Genomic DNA, 26,894 nt, shown 5'->3' with positions numbered 1-26,894 from the left:
CTTTTAATAATTTGAAAGCATTTCTTTTATTTTAGCTTTTGTATTACAAATTAAGAGTCAAATACATTAACAATCTGTTGTTAATTTTTACAATATATGTTGAAAACTGAACTGAAAATGGTTGCTGCCGTTCCCCTCCTCTTACTGAAATCATTCAACTTCCAGATTTGCCAGTTAATTTAGATGAATTAAAAATAGGGCTGGATGAAGAAAGTGTAAAGTTAGAAAACAATATTAAGCAACAGTGTTTGGAGAAGAGAGATCTCAATTACAAGACTATGTTAGAGGCTCAAAACTCTCAGCATCCTTGAAAAGTCCTTCCTGGTGGAAGAGCACACATTTCACTGAGCAATGTCGCCTAATCTGGAGCAAAGTTCAGTGCAAAGATCTCTGGTACAAGCGCCATAGAAGTGAGCATGGTGTTTGTCAAGGGCCTTGCCACTGGAAAGTGCCCAATACTGCTCCAGGAAAATGTATTGGAGATGGTTGCTAAATCGGCAACTCAGCGTGGCCACTGCAGGGAGACAGCAGGTCCGTCTCTCAAAGCTTCTATTGGGCCTGCAGGGGATGTGCTGGGGAAAAAACAACACCGAACTGATGAAGTGGAGTGCTCTTTGGGGGAAACTGGCCTCCCAGAGTTGATAGGGTAACATGCTACTGGAAACTGCTGTCAAGATAATTGTTGTTGAGTGGAACTGTTAGACAAACTGGTGGTAGCAGGGAAAGTTTTGGCTCTTTCTTCTTTGACTTTTTGGGATGCATTTTTTTTTCAAGGTTACAAGAGGGAAAGCCAACTTCTTAGGTTATCTCCACAGAAAGGCTGCACTTCTCTGGCCCTTCTGCAGATGCTGAACTCCAGCTCCCATAATCCCTGACCACTGGCCAGCCACTGTGGCTGGGGAAGACGAGGGCCAGCGTTGTGCAGCCTCCTTCCACACCATTTTAGGCCTGAGAATACATTGGGACGGTACCTTTGGCTTCATGGTGCCGTGTTTCCTGCTAAGCACACATAGCCCAAGCGTCAGCCCCTGCCCCCACCAAGTGGAAGCAATCTCAAAGGCAGCTGGCTACCTATAGCAGGAGATCCTGAGCAGAAGTTGCTCTGACCTGTGAACAGCTGCTTGTTTGGCAGTGGATCGGCAGAAAAGAGGACACTGGTTCTCCACTGCTGTGCCATTCTTGATGTCCAAAGCAATATAACGCCAGGACTGGTTGGCTGCACAGATGGTTTGGAACGGGGACACTGGTGTGCAAATTCAAGAAGTGCTAAGGCTGCATTTCCCCCGGGGGGCTAACCAACTTAGCCCCCTGACTAGTGCCTCTTTGCCCTGGCTGAGCTTGCCATGTGTGTGGTTACCCTGGGGAGCAAGAGATTAGATAACTCAAAGGAGGAAATCCAGGCATCTGCATGCTTCAGCTGCAATTCTCCACCCAAATGAAACCATGGGATTGCAGCTGAGAGGCAGGGTTACTTTGAAGCCATTTCCATTGAAATCAATAGGATGTACTTCCAAGTAAATGCTATTTACAATCGGAATAGGATGCTTAGAAAAACCCAGTCCCAGTGCTTTCAATGAGACAGATTTCTCAGAGGGCATTTTCCCCCTATAAGAAACCATGGGACGACTTCTCCAAGCTGGAGGAGGCTGTGTGCTGGAGAATGCAATTCCGTAAATGCAGCGGGGCAGCCCCAGCTGCAAGGCACTAGGGAAGTACAAGTGGGGTCTCCAAAAGACCGAGCCACTCAAAACCGCCTCTCAAAGTCTTTGTGAGCCCTGCAAAAGGGGATGTGGCAACGTGATTTGGAAAGGGAAGTTCCGCCAAAGGCCCTTTCCAAATGAGGTGGCACATCTTCCTGTTCAGTTGAGGAAAGCCAGCCCAAGCACTGCAAGGGCCATTGGGTTCAACAGAGCTTGAGCAGGGCCTGGTTCTGCTGGTTGGCATAAAGGAGCGAGCTCTGGGCTACCCAGCTAAACTGGCTTTGGGAGGACAATTCACTCAGCCAAGCAGATTTTGTTTCTTTTTGAAATAAGAAGAACAAACGAGAAACCATTCTAAACCTGGGAAATCCCCTCCACAGTAGAACTGAAGATTTGGAGTAGGTGCTCCTAAAAAGATCCCCAGAAACTGAACTGCAGTGACCACTTAGGAGCCAGAGGCAGCTGCGCTAATCCAGTTCATACAACAAAGAATTCTGAAATGTGACTGCACAGTGCGTGGTGTGATGGCTTGTAAACTGCACACTTCCATCTCGCAGGTCAGTTTCCCTTAAGACAGGAGGGACCACTCTGCCTTGTTTCTCTTGGAGCAACGCGGAGCCCCCAGCCCCACCGGCCCCTCTTTGGGCAGGCTCCCTCCCAGCCAGCGGGGCTTCTGTGGCGGATGTGGCTCTTCTGCCTGTTGTGCAAGCCAGTGGTGACTCCTGGCATTTGCTGAACTGTTGTTTCCCAGCAGTTGCCAAGGTGGGGCTAGCAGGGTCAAGCTCCAAACAATGGTCTGATCCGCCGCCCATTGTTCTCATGGCTGTGAGAGAGCCTGAGGCTCCTTGGCACTGGAGAGAGCGGCTTTCTGCTGGGAGCTCACTGCCGTCTTCTGGTGCACCATCATCCATTCCCCTGGGATGAACACTTTCTTCGCCTGGGCCAAGTTCACACTTGTTCTGCTCCTGTGCCTGGAAGAGTAAAAAAAGTGTGTTACTGTTGTGGAGGGAAGGTGAAGAACCACAGCTGAAAACTGGCTCAGCCCCCAAGCAGGAACAACCTGGGCTTCCTCCGCCTCCCAAGCAGGCCTCCTGCCTCATTGTCTTGCTTGGCTTCCTGTAAGCCGAGTTTCACAAGCAGACTTGCCAAACAGCAGCAGCAGCAGCAGCAGCAGCAGCAGCAGCAGCAGCAGCGGGTAACTTGCTTAGCAGCCAGGCTGCTGGGGCTGCAGCGACTGCTGCACACGTTAGCAGGCAGAGGAATCCCGGTCGGGCCGGGCTGGGCCTAGCCAGAAGAACAGCCCTGCTGTGGCAGGAAGTCCCATCGGTGAATTATGCGTTGTGTGGGGAAGTACTGCCTCTTGTTGGTATCAAAGACAAGGGCTCTGTAGTTGCCAGGTGTCGACACCGACTCACGGGCACTCTTTACCTTTACCTTCTGTAGGCTTAACCATTTTATCCTTGAGTATTCTTTCCATCCATTTGTCTGGCACAGAAGTTAAGCTAACTGGTCTGTAATTTCCCAGACACCTCCCTGATTTCCCTCGGCAACTCCCAGTCACTGTCCATGTTTTGACCAGGAGGGGATAGCCGGTCCCTAGTAGCACATTTCCTTTCAGGCCTTGAATGGTCACCCACAGAGTTTTGGTGGAGCACTCTGGTCTTCCTAAGTTTTCTAGCTTCTGCAAGTCTAACCCGTCTTTAACGTACAGTGCTACTCCGCTCAGAATTTGCCCCTGGGAGGTTCCCCCACACCTGGGGGCCATCTGGACTTGGTGTGTTTGTGGCAGAAGCTGCGGTTCACACTTCGCAGGCTGCTACCTGCTCTGCCTCTCTCTTCCTGTCTTTGGTGCCCTGATTGCCTCTGCTGTGATAGCCATTTAAGCAGCTGGCTTCTGCACTACACCGAAGTCTTCAGATGTGTATTTTCATCATGAAATACATCAGTGGCTGACACCCTGCACAACGTTTTGCCTGCATTTTAATGAAACAATTGCAGCTGCACAGACATGAAATTGTGCAAATGGAGTTGTGTGATGGGCAGTCCTTGGAAATAATAGCTGTGCATTTATGCAACTTTTGCAGTTGCACAAAGAGTGCTCTTGCACAACTGCCCACACTTTTTGTTAAAACACAGACGCAACGTTGCACAGTATGTCAGCCGGTGCTTCTAAGAGACAGTTTAGGCCCCTGGCCCGCAAGGAGCAGTCAAGGCCAGAGTGTGGCTTCTCGCCCCGCCTGAGCAGTCCAAGGCACCAAGCTGGCTGTCACTGCAGGCCCGCAAAGAGATCGGTTGCTGCACATCTGTTCACTCAGCCTCTGTGCTGCCAGACAGCGGCCTGCACACTTGTCTCTCCCTGCTTAAGGGCCTTTGAAATGCCTGACGCACAAGTCTCCTCTTCGCCAGGTTCCTTGGGCAGGGAGGGGCAACAGCATAGGCCTCTGCCAGCAGCCTTGCAGATGGTCAGATGATTTTCATCTCAAACATTGCTACCAACATTTGAGAGGCAAACATTGCTCCTACCCAGCCTGTGGTCATTGACTGGCATGTGTGTGTGTTGTGACGTAACATGCATGCAGTTGCATCAGTATGCTCCTGCACAGACACAGTATTTCCAGTACTGCACAACTCCCGTTTGTGCATGGGAGCACCTGCAAAGCGGCACGCACATTACATTACATCAAGCATGGAAGTTGTGCAGTATGGCAGCCACAGTGAGTGTGCTTGGTTATGAAAAGTCATTCTGCTTTCAGATGGGATTTGATGCTTTTGTTTATGCTGTGCATGTCTGGAAGGGGACCAAAGAGCCATGAAGAGGTGAATGCCTGCCAGAAGGGACAGCCTGCTGCCTAGGCCACGGTATGCCGCAGAAGATGCCTAGTGAGCAAGCAGCTCTGGATGGCACAAGCAAGCCTGCCAGCAAAGCTGCTGCTCTACAGGGGAAGGGGGCACCTCCATCAGGTCACTAGCCAATAGGACCGATGGGAGAAAAGCCTCCCAACCCCAATAGGTAAATTATACAAGTTCAGAAGCCCTTTTCAGACATCATGTAGCATCTGCATCCAGATGTCTGTACACTCGTACATGTGTTTGTGTGAATGCCTGTACCTGTGTTCCTTTTAACTGAATCTGGGCACAGGTCCCTCAAATGCTTGGTACACATACAATGTGCACTGCAGTACCTGTGTTCAATGGAACATGTGAACAACTGTATGTGTGGACACAGATGGGATGAGTGATGGACATAATGTGTGGACAGGGCTAGACTGCGAGGGACCCAATTAGCCAAGTCATCCCAAAAAAAGATAGACTGGGGGTGGGGTAGTCGGTAGCAAACATGCTACTGACTCAATAAGCCTATCCCTTTCCCCTCTGAAACATAAAGGATTTCCATATAAAAGGTGGGGAATCATGTCACAGATAAGAAGAACAACCACGATGACCACAAACAAGGGAGCTCTGCTATAAGCTGTAGTCTCAAACGTTAGCCTTTCTTCCAAATGATTAAATATTGACTAATTCCAGCTATCAAGTTTTCCAAAGCTGACAGAAAGCAGATCAAGGTATAAATTTGTGCCGCAACAGAGCCTGAGAGTCTGAAAGGGAAGGTAAATACTGAAGACAGAAGAACACAGGCAAGATGGGGGGTGCCCAGTAACAGGCCCAGAAAGAGCCACGGGGCTTTGCAAAACAGAGCTGGGCTCCACAGATGGAGGCTTGCTTCGCCTTGAGCTTCCTCCCCTCATGCCGGCAGTCAACGTGAGAGCTCCACCCCACCAGCCAAGGGGCAAAGTCCAGGCTTCAGCCCTGAACTGCTGCAGCCTGCCTGATACGGGATGGAAGCCAGGTCAGAGGACTGTGCAGATGTCACCTTTTGCAAGAGTGGCTGACGGGGAGGGCAGCACCCATCATATCGGCCACCGTTGTGGGCCGTGGAGCTACAGTTGGGTGTCGGGGGGCGCTTCTCCCGGGGCCCTGCCCCGAGGGAGGGGGGGCGGCTTGCTCTTTGCTCCCCGCTTGCGTGGTCTCTCTGAAGGAGGTGTGGGCTCATCGTCGCCTTTGGCCCCAGGGCCCACTCTAGCCTTCCTTCAGCAGGCGACCTCCTGACCACTGAAGCACTGCTGCAGCACCCGGGCCTCTGAAGAGTTCCAGTCCAATGCTGCTCTGGTGCCCCTGTGCACATATGTATGCCATCTCAACACCCCCAGCCCCACCCAAGCCTTCTGCATGACCCCTGGGAATTGCTCTTCAGGTGGCTCTGGATGCTTCTTGGGGAAGTTGTCGAAAATTGCCTCCGCTGTCCAGCCAGCAGCGGAGCAGCGTTAGCTGAACTTTTCAGAAGATGGGTGCTCTGTCAACCAGGATGTCAGCCAGTAAATTTAAGGAAGAATTTACAGTGGTTGCTCTGTTTTGATAATTTTATAATCTGATCTAGAAAATTTGGAGTGGGAGCTTTTTGCAAAGTTGCTGTGAAGGGTCTGCCGATTTGGGGTTGGGAGGAATTTGGGATCTAAGCACGGAGCCCTAGAGAACCTTGCGCCAAGAAGGGTGCGGGCTACAGGAATCAGACCTCCTAGCCCATCTGCTCTATTGTGAAAGCAGCTATCAGAGAGCTGTGGGCAAGGTCAGGGAATTCTGACATGCCCTGTGTCTGGAAGGGGCCCTGGAAATAAGGAATCAGTCCAGCCAGCTGGTACCTTGTCATCGCCATTTGCATTTTATGTTGTCCCTTGGAAAGATGGTATAAGGTGGCTTCTTTTTTTAATGGTCACTGAAAAGGCCAAAGGTCTAACAGACCCACAGCAAAACCAAAGGCTGAGTGAGTGCAGATGTGTGGCTACGATCTTCTCGAGATGCACTGGCACGGTGGCCTGTTCCAGGAGGGAGCAAAAGGACAACTGTCTTGTCCTGAACCTACACCTGCTTCTGTGCCATGCCAGACCAACTCTTCTCCTGAACTCAGAGTTTGGACTTGCAGCGTGATGCCACTGAACATGCACCTCCCTTAGGAGACAAGGCTATAGCACCTGCAGCTTTTTAGTCTGGAACAGAGGTGCCTATGGGGGGACATGACAAAGTTGCAGGGGAGCAACAGCAGCAGCAGGAGAGGGAATCATGCCCTCACCTCCTTGCCTCCTGTGGGCTCCCCAGAGGCAGCATCTGGTGGGCCACTGTGCGAAACAGGATGCTGGACTAGATGGGCTTCTCTGGGCCTGACCCAGCAGGGCTGTTCTTATGTTCTTTTGCAGAACATGCACAGCCCTTCTAGCAGAAGCAAAGCTGCAGAGAAAGAAAGGGCCACTCTGCTGGCAACTCTCATTTGCATTGCCAAACAGCACATCAGGCAATCAACAGAGCACCAGAGGGCTGGCAAAAGTGTCTAGAAACGGCCACCATGGGGACCAATTGCTTTAGCGCCATAAAATCGGTCACAAGGCAGGTGTGCAAAATAATCATTACCTTTAATCGGATCTCACTTTTGCCCTCAGAGATACTCAGCACTTCAATTAGCGGCTGGACTTCCACCTCCCCTCGGTTGGAGCAGGAAGCGTCTGGTGGGCTGCTCAGAAACCCAGCAACATTGTCTTCAGTGACGAACAGCCTTTCCTGCAGCGGGGAGAGAAAAGGGCAACACTTTTCGTCCAAAACTTCAGATAGAAGCACCAGACCTGACAATGCATCTGATGCACCCCTTTACCGATTCTCTCCTCACAGCAGGCCTTCAGAAATGGGCAGCGGGGGCGATCTGGAGACAACAGCTGCGGCTCCGTCTTCAACACAGACATTTGCATGTGCTCTGAAGACCTTCCAGCTGTAATTGGAAGGGAGGACCAGCTGGACAGGCAGCAGCAGCAGCACCAAGTGGCAAGATCTCAGACAAACTAAGCAGGAGTTCACAAGGTGGGGATGTGATGAGGACTGCCCACTGCCCAGCATTTCAGCTGCCTATTCATTCATTTATTGTTAACTTTATATACCACCTTTCATTAAAAACAATCCCAAGGTGGTTTCCAAAAGTTAAAAAACATGCATTCCCGCAAGAGATGCAAATGAAGGACTGACATCCCAAATAGGAGATTGCACAGCAGCTTCAAGTGCAGACTTTGGCCAGAGGGAGGGTTTCTCTCCATGCTGCGGAATGCACAGAAATTATCTGCTGATGTCTGCTGTGCATTCAGCTGCTGTGAGAGGCTCAAGAGCTGCCCAGGCCTCTTCTAGTAGCCATTTCTATCCTAAGAACAGCCCTGCTAAGTCAGGCCCAAGGAAGCCCATCTAGTCCGGCATCCTGTTTCACACAGTGGCCCCCCACCAGATGCCTCTGGGGAGCCCACAGGCCAGAGCTGAGGGCATGCCCCCTCTCTTGTTGTTGTTCCCCTGCAACTGGGATTGAGAGGCATCTTTCCTCTGAGGCTGGAGGTGGCCTATAGTAGGGTTGCCATATTCTGGCTTTCCAAATCTGGGTGCCTAATTTGCATATTATGTGAATTGGCTTGAACATATTTTTTGAGCAGAAGAGTAACTGCACATTTTGCTCCACAACTCTGCTTCTACAAGGGCTAGAGCTTAGCTTTAAAAATAAATAAATTGAAAGCTGGAATCTGGCCGAATCTGGGTGAGATGCTTAAAATCCAGGTGGAACCCGGAATTCCAGGTGGCACGGCCACTCTATCTATAGCCATCCTGGTCAGACTAGTAGCCGCTGTCAGTCTTGTCCTCCATGAATTCGTCTAATCCCCTCTTAAAGCCATCCAAGCTGGGGGCCATCCCAACACCCCGTGGCAGAGAACTCCCGAGATTAATTAGGCACTGTGTGAAAAAGTACTGCCTTTTGTTGGTCCTAAATTTCCTGGCTAGAGAATTTATCATCGGCTACCAGACTCAGGATACAGAAATATTGCTCAACTCACACCCTTGTTTAAAATGGCTGGTTTTGGTCTTAAGTGATACACCAAGGCCATGTAGCACTGCCAATGTTTTCTCCGGAAGGGCTTCTGTGCCTTTGAAAACTATGTGTCAAGGAGAAACCCAGCCAGCTCAGCTTTTGCACACATGCAGTACAGGAGATGAATCCCAGTCGGACCAGAAAAGCATCACCTGCTGAACTTCTGCTTGTCACACAGTTGCTGGCAGAAGCCTCAGGCCATGAGGCAGAGCTTGTTCAGGGCCACCCAGGGAGCTGAGCTGGGCTGCCTGTGGGTTTCCGGGAAGGCACCCCACCCCTTCCCCGGTGGCTTTCAGCCCCACAACTACCTGTAAGAGAAGTCAGGTGGAGAGACAGCAACTTGCCTAAGCCGCCCGCCCCCGTGAGGGCCAGAGCTGAGGCCTGAGGCTGCATCTCCCAGATCCGCCACACCACACCGGCTACGGGCTGACCACTGGTCTCCTCTCTCAGACTCTCAAACAAGAGTAGAACTCTTCTCTCCAGGGGAAGTGCGGGGTGGGGGGGACGGGACTTGGTGATCCAGAGTGCTTACAGGGAAGCGGGGAGGGGATTCCATTCCGTAAGATGCTTCTCATGGCCGGGACAATCTCCCTTGTCTAGGGTTCATGTTCAACCCGCGTGACATCATTTCAGCAAGGCAAGGGACTGGCTTGAACTGATTAACTAACGAAGAACACGACAGTTTACAAGCAAGCTGCTGCGGATGTTTCATTCCTTTTGGCAAAACAACATTGGCAAATCACGGATCAACTGGTTATGTAGGGTCGAATCAAGAGATACACAGCGGCCAATACTTTGTGATCTTCTAAGCAGCTATTTCAGGTTCCTGCAGAGGCTCTTCCTTCTAGCCATCAGGTGAAAACCCCTGGCCTATCTTGTATGATACTTTGCCAGCCTCCTCTGAGTGTACCTGTTGTCTAATCCTGCTACGATATTTCTGACATTGGATTCACACCCAAACCAGGAGCTCACCTGTGAAAATACCTTTGGATCCTGCCAAGCCTGCCTTTCTTACTGGAAACCTGATCTTTGCAGGTGTATGATGAATTCTGAACATTATAGTGTTCTGGCAGAATGGCCATTAAAACACATGAGTTTGTCATCACATCCAAAGGGGAAATGATGTTTTAATGCCAGATAAATGCATGTTTTGCTCTAGATCCAAAAGGGCCCCTTGGCTGTGGCTGATGCCCAGAAACTTCTCGAAACTCAGGAGGCTTTTGCACTGGGAGCCGCCTCTGATGCAGGGCACAGAGCTGCAAAGCAGGGCCAATGGGAAGGCCAAGGCACACCCCCAAGGAGCTCTTGGGATCCTGACCTTCAAAGCTAAAGTAAAGCTTCAAAGGCAAACAGCACAGTTCTGATTCTCGTGATTTTACTTGTGCCACCACAAAATGAGGTCCCCATGCTCTTTCTACATTTGTGTTGTCAGTGGTTAAGAGTTACACACATACAGGTCATTCCAAAGAAGATTCCAGATAATGGGCAAAAGTCCCTTTCCAACCTCACATGCTCAAACTACAAAGCTGGAGCAGGAATAGGGTCTGGAGTTGAAATAAATTTTATTTATTACCTTGAAAAGCACTCTCATCTGACCCATGGGAAAATACCTTTTCCTATCACGTTGTTCGAAATAGTGGGTACTTTTGCAGTATTTTTCAAGTCCCTGAATGGACATTAAACAGAAATGACTAATAAAGCCTGCTTAAGCCCTTCCGTGAAAATTTCTGTGTGCGTCAGCAGCACCATCTTAAATAAGCAGCCGCTGCTACTGCAAAGTTAACAAGGCAAATTTTGCTCCTTTATCAATAACCTCCAGTGCCAAGTTATTAGAATGGAAAGCCTCTCTTGAGGAGACGGCAGGCATTTAAAAAGTAGGTCACATGCTGGATCTAAATTAAGTGAGGGTCCCTTTACGATGAAGTTGTCAAAGGGGTTCAAACGAAACTTAGATCTGCAGATCTCAGAGCCTCTCTGGCTTTTGTCAAATTGTGGCACAGAGGAGATCAGCTCAAGTCTGAGTCTCAACAGCAGGGCAAGATGAAAGCCTCCATGCAAAACGGGGCAGGGAGACAGTCGTCTATGAAGTGTTAGCAACGGGAGCAATGAAGGCAGACCCTCAAGTGCATTTGCAGCTTACTTAGGAGGTTAATAAAATCTCTGACAAAGATGGCACATACCACTTAACTATTTACAGCAGCTCAAAAAAAAGGCAGCTTTTTATCAACAGTTACATCAGCAACCAATGAGTGAAAAGTGATTTTTTCAACACAGCTTCTCCATTCTTTAGTTGAGTTTAGTTTCTGCAACTCGCCAAAACCGCCAAATACCTTGAAACCTTTAAGATGGGACCCAAATGGTACAGCATTTCCGATTTCTCAAGAAAATGTTACTATGAACTCCCTAATCCTAATCACGTGCCTATTAACAGCATGCTTATACAAACATACCTAGACAAATCTACTGACAAAGCTGGAAGCCACAGGCAAACACAGCAAACACCCAAAGCAAATTTTAACAAGAACCATTGTTCTTGTTCAGCAACAAGAACCATTTAAAACACAAATTTGCTAATCATTGCAAATAATTTAATGACATGCTCAGGCTGTTTTTTATGATGATATTTTAATTTACTGGCGTGCATGTTATGATCCTTTAAATCTGTTTAATGTGTTCATAAGGTGAATTTTTAACAGCCCTGAATATTTCTTGTGGAAATGTCAACTTAATTTAGGGAAGACTGATAGAGTACAAGGAGGAGACAATGGACATGGGAGCAGTGGCCAGTTTGATCCACACAAGGAAGGACCCCAGGCAGTCAAACTGGATGGTTTACTTGGGGAAAGGGACACCCTTTGAAGCATGGCTATCAGGAGGGTGCTAACTGTCCTGACACACACCATTTCTGCTTTGCAATAAGTTCTAGAAGGGAACATTGTTTTTCAGCAGCTATGTTGAAAATAAACATCACTTTACTTGGACCAATAATAAATGTCAAAATGAAGAGCTTCCTACCACGTGGATTACTGGTGGCATTTTGGGGGGGAGGGGTTCATGCCCCCCCCCTGCCGGTTTACTCATGATCAAGGCTGGTCACCAGGGTCAGTCTTGGGTCAACTGAGATTCTTCTTCAAGGATCCAGCCACCCAACCCGGGGCTCACTGGCTAGGCATGAGAGGGATAGGCCATGGGGACAGCCCCAGACAGCCACTCCCCCCCGGGGAGGGGGCTTTTACAACCCTGGTTTACTCATGAGCAGGGCCAGTGGGATAAGAATCGTTCCTGTTTTTGGAGCAAGTCTTCCTATATGATAGCCCATGTGGACTACTCCCGCTCATGAGACTGTCAGGCCATAGGGGCTCTAAGCAGAGCTGTGCTGCTCTGTGTTGGAAAGCAGTGGGTATCCCTGAGACTGCCTTCCTGACCCCAGGGACAGCGGCCAAGGTGCCACGGAAATGAGCCCCCTGCCTGGCCATTGGCACCTGTGCACAGGTGCGCCCTCACCTGCAGACTCTGCGGTTGACCTTGCTGCTCCCCAGGGTCAACTGGGGGAGGGGGAGAAGGGGAAAGTGTCCTCTCCCACAATCCTCTGTGCCCGCTTATCTGCATGCGGTGCACAGAGCAGACCCAGGATCTTTACATTTGTGCAAATGCATGGTCCCGCTGGCGCACTCCACGTCTGCGCACATGGTTAGGCTGTGGCACATGGGGTGTCAGGATGTGGTGGAGAATCCTTTCTATTTTTTTTAACAAAGGGAGTTGGGGGCCACTTGGATTCCCTGGTGGCTAAGTGGGCTGTCTATACTCGCAGTCTGCAGGTAGGGATTAGCCCTTTTATGGCAACCCCTGCTCACTGGGCAAAGAGGCACCTTTTAAGGTGGCGATTCTCTTTATTGAGCAGGGGGAGAGTAACTGGCCCTCTCCACCCCCAGCACAGCGTCCCTCCAGTGCCTGTTGCTGGTGGCTGTCTTGTGTTTCTTTTTAGGCTGTGAGCCCCACTTTGGGGATAGGGCTCCATCTTGTTTATTGATTATTTCTCTGTGTAAACTGCCCTGAGCCATTTTTGGAAGGGCAGTGTAGAAATCGAATAAGTAAATCCGCCCAGTCCACATCTCCAGTAGACTGGCCCTCTCATGAGACTCCCAGTCCACCGGGCAGCAGGCTGCCGGACAGAGGGAATTCGGGTCTGGACTCAGAGGGAGTCCAGGGTCTGCCTGGAGTGCTGGGCCCAACCCTCACGACATCTTCCCAGGTCAGGGTGGAACCACCCCACCCCAGCATCTTTCGCCCTCCCCCATCTCATATCCCATTCTGGCAAATGTGGGTGTCCCCCTCCCCTCCCACAATGAAAGCGGAATCACACACACACACACGGCCCACAAACCACTGGGGAATTTGTGCTTGTGTGGTGCTTTCAGGGTGTGGGGCTATCTGGGGCGGAGGGGGTGGTGCCACGGCTGGAAGTAGCAGTGCTGGCTTTGCAGGGCATTTAAAGGGCTCCCAATGCCCTCTCCCTGCCAAGGGCAGGTGGGGTGCTCCAGAAATGCACACTCATGCCCGGCACGCCCCTCCTAGATGGTGGTCAATCGCGGTCAGGCTGCTACCGTGGTGCCACGTTGCCTCCAGTCGGGCCACGGAGCTGGCTGGGATCGGCCTCGGAGGGTCACCCTCTCCTGCAACTGGGGTTTGAAGGGCCGTGGCTTGGTGAACATCTATGGCGCGATCTGGGGTTCCTAACTGAAACCCCGGCCATGCGGCCAGTCCCTGCTCATGATACTGACTAGCACGATGTGCAGAATGGCTCTGTGAAACTGCGCCTGTGGCTGCTGTGGTCCCTTAAGGCAGCCCCCCCCCCGACCCAGCACTGTTCAGCAGCAGTGTCTCCACAGGCTTCCCCATTTGCAACAACAGGGAAACCTGCCCCAATGCAGCTTCTGCAATCACTGCTCCTGAACAGTGTCGGGGCTGCCTTTGCTGTCTGCCGCAGTCCAGGGGCTCAGTATTATGGCTTCATAATGCTGCACTTCATGCTAGGCACTACGCTGGACCTTTAACACATACCTTGAATTAACACTATATAGGCTGCTTCTTCTTTTCTCTCCCCCCCCCGCCCCCCGCCGAATGCTTTAAGAGAGATTTTTTTTAAAAAAAAAAAAGATATTTTTTTTTGGTAAAATCTAGGGGGTGGGGGTGGGGCCATTTATTTTTATCCACCCTGGCCAACATCTTTACTAACCGCCCCACCCCCACCCCCACTTCTGCTCATTACTAAATGCTACAGATGCAGTTTGCAGGTTAGTGAGGAGCCCCTTCCAGGCTAGCTAGATGTGATAAGCAAGTAATTGTGTAGAAGCTGCTGTGTCAACAAGCGGCAGTGATCAGCAAAGGTGATAAGATACATGAAAGGACCCAAGTTTTGCAAGACTGAATGAAAGAGAGCATGCATGAACAAACATATCATTAACTGGTATTCCAATATTTAAGAGATCCACCCCACACTGGAGTTGCTAAAATGACTACTGCTCATTTGGATCTTCTTCACCGAGTATTAACACTGCTCATCAACTGGCATTAGAGCTGGATTAAGGAAAGAAGAGTCCCAAGACAAAAACCTCTGACTGGTAGTCAGAAGCATTAGAAGAGCAGTTGTGACAATACAGTACGTTGTGTACGCACAAATACGGCTTGTTTTGGGTCCTCTAAGCCAGTAAGGACCCAAACTGCACAATTCCCAGGGACCAGCAGCTGCACAATCTGCAAGCTGGCCTTTGGGCAACTAAAGCAATGAAAATGACCCAGGCCCCGCTGCTATGTCCCATTGAGTTCAATGGGAGGGAGTTAGAAATGTGCTTAAGCCTCCTACTGAAGGAATATGAAATATGCAAAAACTTCATGGAGGTCTATCAACAGCTACTAGTCGGAGGGCTATAGGCCACCTCCAGCCTCAAAGGCAGGATGCGTCTGAGTACCAGTTGCAGGGGAGTAACAGCAGGAGAGTGGGCATGCCCTCAATTCCTGCCTGTACGCTTCCAGTGGCATCTGGTGGGCCACTGTGAGAAACAGGATGCTGGACTAGATGGGCCTTGGGCCTGATCCAGCAGGGCTATTCTTATATTGTGTACTTTGCTTGTGAAGATGTGAGGAGAAAAATATGTATCTGGAAGTGCCAAATATTGTTCAACCAACTCTTCTCCATACATAAGAGAGGATGTGAAGGCATGGCAAAGACTCTTGATTTGAATATATTACCATCATGAAAACTGATATATTACCATGATTAAATTTCTTGTTTCAAGCTATGCCATTCACTTTATCAGATAAAAGACGAAATGAATGGCAAAAGTTTACTAATGAGCTCATCTGGTGCAACAAAAAGCCTAACTAAGGCATTAACTAAATGCAACCATATTCACTACAGATGACATTCATTACAGACCTATTAAACAAAGGTGAACTGGCTGTTCCCAGAATTAATTTGAACTATACAGCAGTACAATTAAGAATGACATTAGACGTCAAAGAGACAAAATCCAAGCAAGACTGGGCAAACTCAGAGAACTCAATATGAGCCATTCATGTAGACTCTCTTTTCTTGTATCCCAATGAAAGATAGCTTTTCAAAGATTCCTAGAATCTAGCTCCACAGATCCTAGAATTGTATTATTACTGGACATATGGAATAATCTCGGAGAGCAACAATAGCCTCAAAGGTTTCTGTGCTGCTAGCAGACTTCAAGTCAGTCTTTTCAACAATATTGCAGTTGATGTGGGAAAGCTGGCATTCAAGTAAAGCCAGCGTTATGGTGGATGCAGCTTTAAAGACAGACAGGATATTGCTAACAGTGGAGGAGTCATTGTTTAACGGTCCAGTCTTCCAAATGGCTTAGTACCAATCCCTTCTATTACACCAGTGTCTCAGTACAAACACACTGAAGGAACATCTACTGCTAACTATACCTTTAGATGCCCATCTGGTAACTCGGCAGTGGGTGGGTGGGGCGGGGGGGGGGGGGAGTGAAGACCCAGGGAGTGGCATTCCAACTAGCACTCTGTCAGCACAAGCAACCTCTGTGAATGGAAGGAGTACTGCACTCAGGCAAGAGGCCCCTGTGCAAGGAGAGAGGATCTTGTTTGAGTAGAACTTCTGTTCATGGAAGGAGATTCTGCCAACAGAATCTATGGTCTGGATGCCACCCGTCAATCCCTCACAGATGAAGTGGGGTCATATATGGCTTCAAGGTCCACAACTTCTGCTGTGTGTAAACAATAAAGAAAACCACCTTTGAGGCTCTAGGTAGATGTTGTCTCAAATAACTAAAAACAATTTAGTGATTGTCAAACTTAGAAAAACAAAACTCACACTTCTTGGAAAGGAGGGACACAATCATATTTCTACTGGTTATATGACAAGTTGGAAGCTCCCCGGAATGAAGTGTGTTTTGTTTGTTTTCAGTATTGTAAATGGTGTCAAGATATGCTGATGACACAATCATGTTAGCTACTTCCCAGGAAGATCAACAAAACCTAGTCATAGAAATAGCAACAAAAAGCGAGGAAATGGGCCTTGAAATAAAAGCAAAAAAAGTCTAAAACAATGTCCATAAGTAAAATGAGGATTCCCCTCAAAAATACAATGCAGTAACAAAACCCTAGACCAAGTAGGAAATTACTATTATCTAGGGAAAACCCTTTATCATGATAACGGCCAAACAATAGGAATCCGAAGCTGCACAGGACAAGCAAGAACAAAATTTAACCAAATGAAGATCTTCCTCTGCGAGAGTAAACTAGATTTGCAACTCAGAATCAGAATGATGAAACACTACATCTGGTGTCTTTTCCTGTATGGATGTGAAACCTGGACCATCAAGAAAGAAGCTTATAGAAAACTGGAAGCCTTTGAGATGTGGTGTCTCAGAAGAATACTCAAGATTAAATGGACCAGCAGAACAACAAATGAAGAAGTACTTTGAAAAGCAAAGGCACATAAACAAATAATACAATCAAGAGACATAAACTGGAGCATTGTGGATATATTCTCAGAGGTAGGAAATATCAAATACCACAATTAACGCTAGAAGGAAAGCTAGCAGGAAAAAGTTAAAGAGGAAGGAGGAGGAAGGGATGGATGGGTGACCTGAAAGAATGGCTAGAAATGGACACAGAAGATATCATTCACGATTCTAGGGAACGCGATCTATGGCTTTTGCTGGCCACCAACCTCCCAAACGGAAAAGGCACATAAAGAGTGAGAGAGTATTACTGTAGTTAAAGGAATGAAGCATGTTTCATGGAGAATCTCTTCAACATCCAAATGCCAACAAAAACAAGCTAGCTAGGATTTCTCTGCTCATTTGCAAACCATCAAGAACTAAGAGGGTTTTTAAATCATTTGGACATTTTTGCTGTTGGCAGCAAAACTTGTAATTGCTCGGCTTTGGAAAGGAACAGTTAGGTTAGAATATAATCTGTGTGGAGAGACAAACTATGGGAGTCAATGGTCACGGAAAAAACTCTTGCACCAGAGAAAACTAGTGAGAGGGATAGTCAGGAGATGTAATAAGTTAACATGGGCAGCACTATTTAAAAATTTGGCAAAAATTAATACACAAAATTACAAGTAAATCAAATAAGAAAAATCTTTTATTCATATAAATATTACTAAAGTAAGTTCAATATATCTATTGGGAATAAAGGAAACTGGAATTATTAGTTTGTTTATAAAATTGTCTATCAAGGGGCTAAGGTTTTCCTTTTTCACGTTCCTGCAATTATTTGATATTAAAGTCTTTCTTATACTTTCATGTAAAATAGACAAATATTTGGTTTAAACTATGTTTTTTAAAGAATAACATTTTTTGGCCTTCTCCTGGATGAAGATTAGCACACTTACTCAATAAACCCTGGCCTCTTGCTTCTGCAAGCCTCTCTGGCAAGACTCAGTGCTCCTCTTGAGTGGGGGACGGTCTTGCCCTCCGGCAGCAACTGGGACTAGAGTCTTTTGTTTGTTTCCAACTCTATTATTATCTGGAGGAAAGGTCAGCTCCCCAGAATGGATCTGCTTACTTCTGCTTGATCACTTTTTGATCTCTTAGCTTTTTCCTGGTTGATCTATGGATCAACTGGCACGTGATACTCTGGATAAAATATGACTGCCCTTTGGAACTTTTTACACTTGATCTGTGCTAAAGACCCTGACTTTATTTTAAGCCAAGAGATGCTTCACTGACATAGCTAAGAACTGTTGAAAAAAGTCCTTGAAACGGGAGCTGACTGGTGTTTAACTAGCAACCATAATTTGTTCAGCGAGTACAATCCTGCCCCTTCCTAAAATGTATACAGCGATCAATGCACTGCGTACCACAATAGTTATGGAATAAAGATACTGTGATCCAAACTCATTTCCCCCCTAAAGCTGAGTTCTAATAATTAAGAAGTGTGCATTTGTGCATTAAATAATGAGCATGACCAATCCCTTGTCCTTGCAAAGACTGGTATTCATTTCAGCTATCTCCAGTACAATTCTTGACTGCTCAGTCATGGCAGTGGCTGAAAGGGATTTCTATAGCATCTAGAAACTACTTTAAAAGCTACAAATAAATTATCAACCAGAGTTCTATCTTTAGGTCTAGCAGAACCTTTTAGACATTTGAAAGAACTACCAGCAGGCCCAATGTGAGTCTAGAGACTGGATATAAAAAAATAATTTTCAAAACTGTTCTCCAATAAAAGCAGAATTTGCCGTTTCCATGACAACGGAAGTCACGCAAGAAACTTAATGTCAAAAGGATTCAGATATGCAGAAAGGCTAGAAAAGGGAAGCCCTACTGCTAGGATTACCTGTATTTTAACCAAAGAGTCCTGCAGCAGTCTTGGACAAAGAGTCTGCTTCATTACAGATACTCTTACATCTTGCATTTCTCTCCATGAAAATGCCATTCAATAAATCCTCATTCTTCTCAGCTTTACACTTTACACTTTTGCTTGAAGACTCCTTGCCTAGAATGTCTGCTTATCTGTTTCTCTACACAGTGTGAATATTGGACAAGGACCTGGGAGACCAGGGTACAATTCCCCACCCAGCAAAGAAGTTCACTGGATGATCTTGGGCAGGCCACCATCTCTCCGCCTAACCTACTTCACAGGGTTGTTGAGAGGATAAAAGCAGAGAAGAATGTGTACAGCCCTGAGCTCCCTGGAGAAAGGGTGGGATATAAATGCAATACAGTAAATCATACACATCTGTTTCCATGAAACATGAACCCTAAGAGTGGGAGCCTCTAACTCAAGAGAAAGGCTGGCCAATATCACCCACAGAGATTCCAAAGTAACAGAACTGATTTTTTTGTCAAGTTAGAGGCAGAGAAGAAGACAAAGATCAAACACGTGTAAAATGGTTCTATATTGTATCCGGTCTCAATCCAGCAATTCATACAGGATCCAGAACTGGCTAGGGAAGGCAAAATTCACAAACATACCTCAGCCAAAGGACATGGAACTTGCTTACCAGATCACAACCTCAGCTTCCATCTGCTGGAAAATTTATTCAGCTTTGTTCCATGTTTGAAAAATCTGATGAATTATAGCCAGTCATCTGTTATTTTATCTTCTCCAGTTTGGAGTACTTACACCCAAAAGCAATGCCTGATATAAGGAGTTAATGGTTTCTGCAAATCATTAGATGAATGACCTTTCAGTGTCCTCCAATAAAAATGTCAATTCCCACCCCCCTTCCTGTCATCAATGATCCATATTGAATGAGATGATAAAATTTCAAATTTTTCACTCAAAAGGGCATTTGAGCCATTGAAAACCCCTATAACAAGCTGGTGACTTTTAAGTAAGCCTTGAATGAAAGGTCACATTGCCTCTCTAAAACATACAACACATTAAGAAATAGGAATAAGACTCCATCCCTATCCACAGCACTGATAGGTTGGTCATTATTTCCAACACCAAGGAGCTGCATGTAATCATAGGATGAGAAGAGACTGGAGATCACCAAACCCAGCACCTTTCCACAAGGTAGGATTCCCCATAGAAGGTGGGCAAAATGCCAACATATGGGGGTGGAAAGAGAGCTCCTACTAGGTCACAATTGAAATACTGAAATAATGAAGATGGGTATTGCTGCCAGAAGCAGAAGGCCAGCAGTACATGATGTCACGTGATATGGTGCACATCATCACAGCAGAACCACAAAGGAGGTTGTCCTGCATGGGAGTGTGTTTTATAGGTGCCTGTGTGCTAAAAAACTCTTCTCTTGCATATTTGGCTGGGGCTGTGAAGAGTTTAACAAACAATGGTGGTTTCAGAAGATCCCTTCACTCTCACCTCAAACAACAGCAAGTATTAATGCAAACTGTGTTTGTGCGTGCACTTCACATATTACATCTACACAGACACCTAAAAGCATCAAATGCCAATGGAATGAACATGATCGATACTATAGAATAATCATCTGGTTAAAGTAGGACTTACAATCACAACCCATCTCTGCAAGGGTGAAGGACCTATTAGGTTGATCCAGAGAAGGTTATTGGATCCAACAGGAGTCCAAGAAGCCTTGGAAGGGTTTAGAGTTGGCTCTGCTAGCGATTCTGTTGATGCTCTGGTGAAAACATGGAATAATTAACTCACTAGAGCAGTAGACACTACTACGTGTCCATTTCTGCTTCAAAATCATGCCAGTGGTATTTGGAAGAACTGCGGGAGCTGAAGCGGTGAGATAGACGACTAGAGCGCAAATGGAGGGAGACTTGGCACAGATCGGACAGATCACAACACAGAGCACATTTGAAGATCTATGTTCTGGCAGTGTGGGTGGCTAAGAAGTGGTGCGTTTCTGCTCACATTGCTTCCACAAATTCGCAACCAGTGGAGTTGTCTAGGGTTGTGAGGGGGCTAGTATGTGCCCCTCCCCCTTGAATTTGAACTTGGAACCATTAGTCACTTACTGTGATGTTTTCAATGACTTTTTTTGCGAATAAAATCTCTCATATTCAGGCTGAGCTGGATTCCACAGTGACTGCAGAGTCTACTGTGACGGTGTCCAGCTACTTCTCTTATGGGATTAGATTGGATCACTTTCAGTTTGTGACTCCTGAGGATGTGGACAAACTGCTTCGGACTATGCGTCCTACAACCCGTTATCTTGACCTTTACCCAACTTGGTTTATTTCATCTAGTAATTGTATTATCAGAGAGGGTCTGGTAAATATTATAAATGCTTCTCTGAGGGAGGACAGGATGCCTCTTTGTCTTAAGGAGGCTATTATTAGATCTTATTTAAGGAAACCTGCATTAGGTCCCTCAAAATTAGCTAATTACAGACCCATTTCCAATCTTCCATGGTTGGGCAAGGTGAGTGAGCGGGTGGTGGCCTCTCAGCTCCAGGCAGTTTCGGATGATGCAGTATATCTAGACCAGGCCTGCTCAACTTAGGCTCCCCAGCTGTTTTTGGACTACAACTCCTATAATCCCCAGCCACAATGGCCAATAGCCAGGGGTGATGGGAGTTGTAGGCCAACATCTGCAGGAGGGCCGACGATGAGCAGCCCTGAACTAGACCCATTTCAAACCAGCTTTTGAGCAGGCTATGGGGCTGAGACTGCCTTGGTCTCAACCCCTGATGGATGATCTCCAATTGGCTACTGTCCGAGGGAGTGTGACTCGGCTGATCCTTTTGGAACTCTCAGCAGCTTTCTATACCATCAACCATCCTTCTGGGTCACCTGAAGGAGGTGGGCTTGGGTGGCACTGTTTTATGGTGGCTCCGTTCCTACCTCTCTGGTAGATCCCAGATGGTATCACTTGGAGGCTGCTGCTCTGCAAAATGAGTAGGGAGTTCCACAAGGCTCTTATACTGTCCCCAATGCTCTTTAACAGCTTTATATAAATTATTACACTAGTGAGTATGTATACTGAGATTATCAATAATTAAAGGAGATAAATATTACATGATGTCAAAACAGATGATATTTTAGATCAGCAGAGATCAGAGTCCTAGTGTCAGAAATCAGAATCCTGGTAGAGTCCTGGACTCTACCTCACCAGGAATCAGAAGGAACATCCCCCAAACACTCTAAATTAAACCCACACACTCAGAGGAGTTATAAAGTTCTAAACAATCTTGAAACAAGGAAATAACTAGCAGAAGGTTGCGGGTTCAAATCCCCACTGGTATGTGAAATAGCTATATCGGGCAGCAGCTATATAGGAAGACGCTGAAAGGCATCATCTCATACTGCGCAGGAGGAGGCAATGGTAAACCCCTCCTGTATTCTGCCAAAGAAAACCACAGGGCTCTGTGGGCGTCAGGAGTTGGAATCAACTTGGTGGCACATTTTACCTTTAAAGAAGGGGAAATATTCTACACAGCCTTTGTGATGACAAAGGCTGTAATGACAGGAGGTCCCATTAGTGAAGAGGCCAAACCTTGGTCCTCTCCTCCCCCAGAATGCTAACCCTAGAGAGCTGCTCTTGGTTCAAGCCATGAGGACATAAGAACAGCCCTGCTGGATCAGCCCCAAGAAGGCCCATCTAGTCCAGCATCCTGTTTCGCACAGTGGCCCACCAGATGCCTCTGGGAAGCCTACAGGCAGGAGTTGAGGGCATGCCCTCCCTCCTGCTGTTACTCCCCTTCAACTGGTACTCAGAGGCATCCTGCCTCTGAGCCTGAAGGTGGCCTATAGCCCTCTGACTAGTAACCGATGATAGACCTCTCCTCCATGTAGTTATCCAAACTCCTTGAAAAGCCTTCCAGGTTGTTGGCTGTCACCACATCTTGTGGCAGAGAATTCCACAAGTTGATTATATGTTGTGTGAAAAAGTATCTCCGTTTGTTGATCCAAAATTTCCTGGCAACCAATTCTGTAGGATGACCCCTGGTTCTAGTGTTATGTGAGAGGGAGAAGATTTTCTCTTTCTCCACACCATGCATGATTTCATAGACCTCTATCATGTCTCCTCGCAGTCATCTTTTTTCTAAGCTAAAAAGCCCCAGGTGTTGTAGTCTTGCCTCATAGGAAAGGTGCTCTAGGCCCCTGATCATCTTGGTTGCCCTCTTCTGCACCTTTTCCAGTTCAACAATGTCCTTTTAAAGATGTGGTGACCAGAATTGTACGCAGTACTCCAAGTGTGGGCGCACCATAGTTTTGTATAAGGGCATTATAATATTAGCCATTTTATTTTCAGTCCCCTTTCTAATGATCCCTAGCATGGAATTGGCCTTTTTCACAGCTACCGCACATTGAGTCGACACTTTCAATGAGCTGTCCAGCATGACCCCAAGATCCCTCTCCTGGTCAGTCACCAACAGCTCAGATCCCATCAACGTATACTTGGGGTTTTTCGTCCTAATGTGCATAAGTGTACACTTGCCAACACTGAACTGCATTTGCCATTTTGTCACCCACTCACCCAGTTTGGAGAGGTCCTTTTGTAGATCCTCACAATCCGTTTTGGATTTCACTACCCAAAAGAGTTTGGTATCATCTGCAAATCTGGCCACCTCGCTGCTTACCCCTACTTCTAGATCATTCTAGAAGTAGACCCTACGTCTAGCCACGATCTTATATACTACTTAGGAATATTACATCCTGGTAATATTACAGACATTTCTCTCATCAAGAACCAGCCTATAGATTCATGAGCATTCAAAGTCTGCCTTAGATTCTTCACAGAGGTTCTAGTCATTGACATTGCTTTTAAGGAGCAGAAGTGGAAACTGAGCTCATTGGAAAGTCAAAACAGGTAATGGATATCTGTTACTTTGTCTCTCTGTTCCTGGAACAAACATGAGAATGAAACTCCAAACCGCCACACTTGTTTGCTCACCAGACAGATGTCAGGTGGAGGGCAGCTTCAGCTCACTACTACTGACCTCAGGAAGAAAGACAGCAAAGCAATTTCAGGGAAAAGCACACAATTGTGTACTGCTCTGAGGGGAATACCTGTTCTCCCAAACTCTCACATGCCCAAGAGGCCATTCAGTTCAGTACTCTGAGGTGCTTCTCTTCCCACAGCACACACATCAGGACAGGAGCCTCCAATTCAACCAAAGAGAGAAGCCATCAAGCCACTACTAGGTTGCTGCCACACTGGATGAGCGCCCATAAAGCAAGAGCGCAGCAGCAAGGATCCAGGAAGCTACAATCCGAGGCACAGTCAGTAAAGGCTCAGGATCCCATTTTAAGCGGTCCTGTGAGAAGTCAATGAAAGCTGACCCAATCAGAAAGAAGAACACTCGAATCTGGTAGCCTGAAGGAGTCAATTCTGTGCTGTTATAAGAATGACACTGTCTAGAGCTGCTTCCTCCAAACAGGCGAGCATTGCACACTAAGGCACCTGTTGACCTGGCATTTTTGAAAGGCTAGGCTTGGGGACATCCATCAAGAGCCCACTTCACTTATGAAAAGCAGGGATATTTTCCCACCTCTCCAAATCTCAGTATCTTTCTTTTGCAACTAATGTAACAGCTGGTGTAGTAGCTAGAGTGTGGGACATAGACTAGGGAGACTCCAGTTGAAATCTATACTTGACCAGGATGCTCACTACAAGACACTGGGCCAACTCTCAGCCTCACCCTACTGCAAAGGGTGGTGATTCAAGCAGTGTGAGTCCGGGGTGTGTGTGTGGGGGGGGGCAGGGCAGTGGGGTGGGACTGAGAATACATCACTCCAAGCTCTTTGGAGAAGGAGCAATGCGGAAACAGATGTCAATATATTCCAGTTATTAAGATTCTGTCATACACTGTGGGCAAGTTATTTTAAAAGTAGTTACCTGCAAAGTATCACAATCCAGTCCGAAATACAACTTTGTCCAAAGTCCAGTAGTCTCAGGAGACTTAGTGAGGCCAATGACAGCATTGGTGAGGGACACGTTGATTCTCCTCTCTGGAGGAGTCAACTGATTTTCAGGAGACAACTTCAAGAGAAAGGTGTAGGGAGCAGCCTCTTTGTCGGAAAAACGAGCTCGGTAGTGATGAGGGCCTACCTCCCCGTGCAAACTCTGGGGAAGGATGCCTGGCACCTGCAAGAGCAGCGTCAAAGACTCTTCATCCTGACTACAGTGGAATGGAGGGCACCGGAGGGGAGCTGGGCGGGCAGGCTCGGGGCAGCTGGCAGGATCCTCGACAGCCGCGGTGCCAGTGTCGGGGCCTGTCGCTGGCAGCCAGTTCCTGGGACACTCCAAGGCAGGCACAGAAAGGTCCACATGGCTGCTGATGGCGCCGACGCCTGCTGCGAGGTCCAGAAGATGCCCGTTGCTGCCGCTGTTGCCACGAGGGCATTCTGGCAAATTGTGGCCGGCAGAGAGCTCCGCGCTCGGATGGTCTACGCTGGAGCAACTTTGGTTTGCCGGGATGGTGCCGAGGCCACTGGGGTGGGCAGGGGGGATCACGGTGCCACGGAGGCATGGCGGGGGCACAGCGCTGGGGGGGACACTGGGGCAGGGATTCAGGTCCATGTCGGGGCTGAGACGCGCCAGGCTTGGAGGAGCAGCGGGGCAGCTGGTGCTGGGGTGCACAGGGAGCTCCACGGGGCTGTCGAAGCCAACGGCAGGGACGAGGCCAACGGAGCTGGCGTCCTCACAACCACGCAGAGGAGCCGACTCTCCGTCGCTGCCGCCGGTGGCGGCGGCACATGGCAAGCCCTCTGGCTGAGGATTCCCGTGGGATTCAGAAGGCAATGCACTGCAGCCAGCCTGCACCGTCTCCGCACGCCCCGTAGGCGCCGGGCTGCCACGATTTGACCGCACGTGGCCGCTCCCAGCGAGGAGGCACAGCGGCACGTCCGGGCTGCTGCCGGGGGAAGCGGCGGGGGTGGCCCGGACCCCTTCCTCGGCGCACACCGGAAGCTCCACGCTGCCGACGCCCCCCACGTGGGGAACCAGAGGCGCTTGCTCGTGCTCGGCGTCAGCTGCCGCTGCTGGGGCCAGGCTGGGCTCGGAGCCCTCCGAAGAGGGCGGCGGTAGCAGCTGCTGCGGCTCGGCCGGGGCCGTGCCGTGTTCCTGGCTGGCGGTGGGCCCGGGCGGCGGCGGCGGCGGCCTGGGCACGACGGGCAAGGTGACCAGCAGCTGCCGCTGGGCCTTGTGGAAGGCGGCCTTGCCGCGGCTCTCGTCCACCGGGTAGGGCAAGGGCAGGCGCAGGCGGTAGGCGGCGGGGCGCCGGGAGTCCAGCTGCAGCTCCTGCCCGCGGATCTCCAGCTGGGCTTGGGCGGCGGAGCTGAGCAAGGGCAGCTCGATGGTCACCACCAGCTCGCGCGGCACCGGGCTGGGCGCCGAGTCGCGGCTGCAGCGGTAGTCCTGCAGGTCCACGTAGCAGCGGTGCTGCAGAGTCCAGCGCGGGGTGGTGGGGCCGGCGGCGGCCGGGGCTGGCGGGGGGCGCGCGTCCGTCTGCGGCGCGGGCGGCGGGTAGGCGTAGGGCGACGGGAAGGGCGGCAGCGGGCAGCCCCCGGCCTCCTCCTCCTCCTCCCGGCTGGGCGGCGGGGCGCCCCCGGGCAGCGGGGTCCTGAGCAGCGTGGCCTGCGGGGCGCCCTTGTAGCGGACGCCGCGGAGCGGGACGGCGTTGGCGCGGTCGAGGCCCGGGGCGAAGCGGGCCTCCAGCGCCTCGAGGGCCGTGTCGTCGACCAGGCGGCGGAAGCGGGCGGAGCGGGCGGCCAGGCGCAGGGCCTCCGGGTGGAAGAGCACGTCGTAGAGGAGGCGGCGGCGGCGGCCCTGGCGGCCCGGCAGCAGCTCCTCGCGGCCGGGCGCCAGGCAGTGGGGCAGCGTCCAGCGGCTGCCGCCGGGCTCGGGCCGCGCCTGGGGCCGCCCCACCAGCGGGTGGCTGCAGATGTTGACGTAGCAGCGGCGGGCGCCGGCCTGGCTCGTGCGCAGCGCCCAGCCGGGCTGCGGGTGCAGGAAGCGGGCCTCCACGCCGCGCTGCCGCTCCAGCGCCGCCACCTCCGCCTCGTACACCGCCCGCTGCGCCGGGTCCGCCAGCTCGGCCACGTACTCCGCGAAGAGGCGGCGGAAGCGCTCGTCCCGGAAGGCCGCCCCCAGCCGCTCCGCCTCCTCACCGGTCAGGTCCAGGTCCTCCAGACGGCGCGCCATGGCGGCGGGGCTAGCTCGGCGGCGGCGGCGGCTGCACGGAGGAGACCCGGCCGGGCAAGAGGGCCGCTGCGCTGGCGTGGGCCGTCGCCCGGGCAACGCGGCCCGGCAAGATGGCGGCGGGAGAGCAGGCGACTGGTCGCCATGGAGACCGGCGGGCCCAA

At 49.5% G+C, this 26,894-nt stretch overlaps 1 protein-coding gene across 1 annotated transcript; it reads right to left on the bottom strand.

Moving 5' to 3' along the window:
* Position 1: 1 nt before the first annotated feature.
* Positions 2-26,894, bottom strand: DNAAF2 (dynein axonemal assembly factor 2). The gene is made up of 3 exons (XM_053266630.1): positions 24,427-26,894; positions 7,161-7,307; positions 2-2,671 (listed from the first exon to the last, which is right to left on the bottom strand). The coding sequence occupies exons 1-3, from the start codon at positions 26,731-26,733 to the stop codon at positions 2,168-2,170; spliced, it is 2,958 nt and encodes a 985-aa protein (XP_053122605.1). The 5' UTR covers positions 26,734-26,894; the 3' UTR covers positions 2-2,167.

Source organism: Hemicordylus capensis, chromosome 1, assembly GCF_027244095.1.
Source record: "Hemicordylus capensis ecotype Gifberg chromosome 1, rHemCap1.1.pri, whole genome shotgun sequence".
NCBI classification, from domain to species: domain Eukaryota; kingdom Metazoa; phylum Chordata; class Lepidosauria; order Squamata; family Cordylidae; genus Hemicordylus; species Hemicordylus capensis.
The sequence above is the reverse complement of the archived record's forward strand: the minus strand, read 5'-3'. Positions and strand labels throughout refer to the sequence as shown.

Bases quoted from the DNA above. Each gene is read 5' to 3' on its own strand.
- DNAAF2 (XM_053266630.1), bottom strand. From the start codon at position 26,733: ATGGCGCGCCGTCTGGAGGACCTGGACCTGACCGGTGAGGAGGCGGAG. The intron at 7,308-24,426 runs GTAACTACTTTT...TCCCCGCTGCAG, and splicing joins TGGATTGTGATACTTTGCAG to GAAAGGCTGTTCGTCACTGA. The intron at 2,672-7,160 runs GTAATGATTATT...TTACTCTTCCAG, and splicing joins AAAGTGAGATCCGATTAAAG to GCACAGGAGCAGAACAAGTG.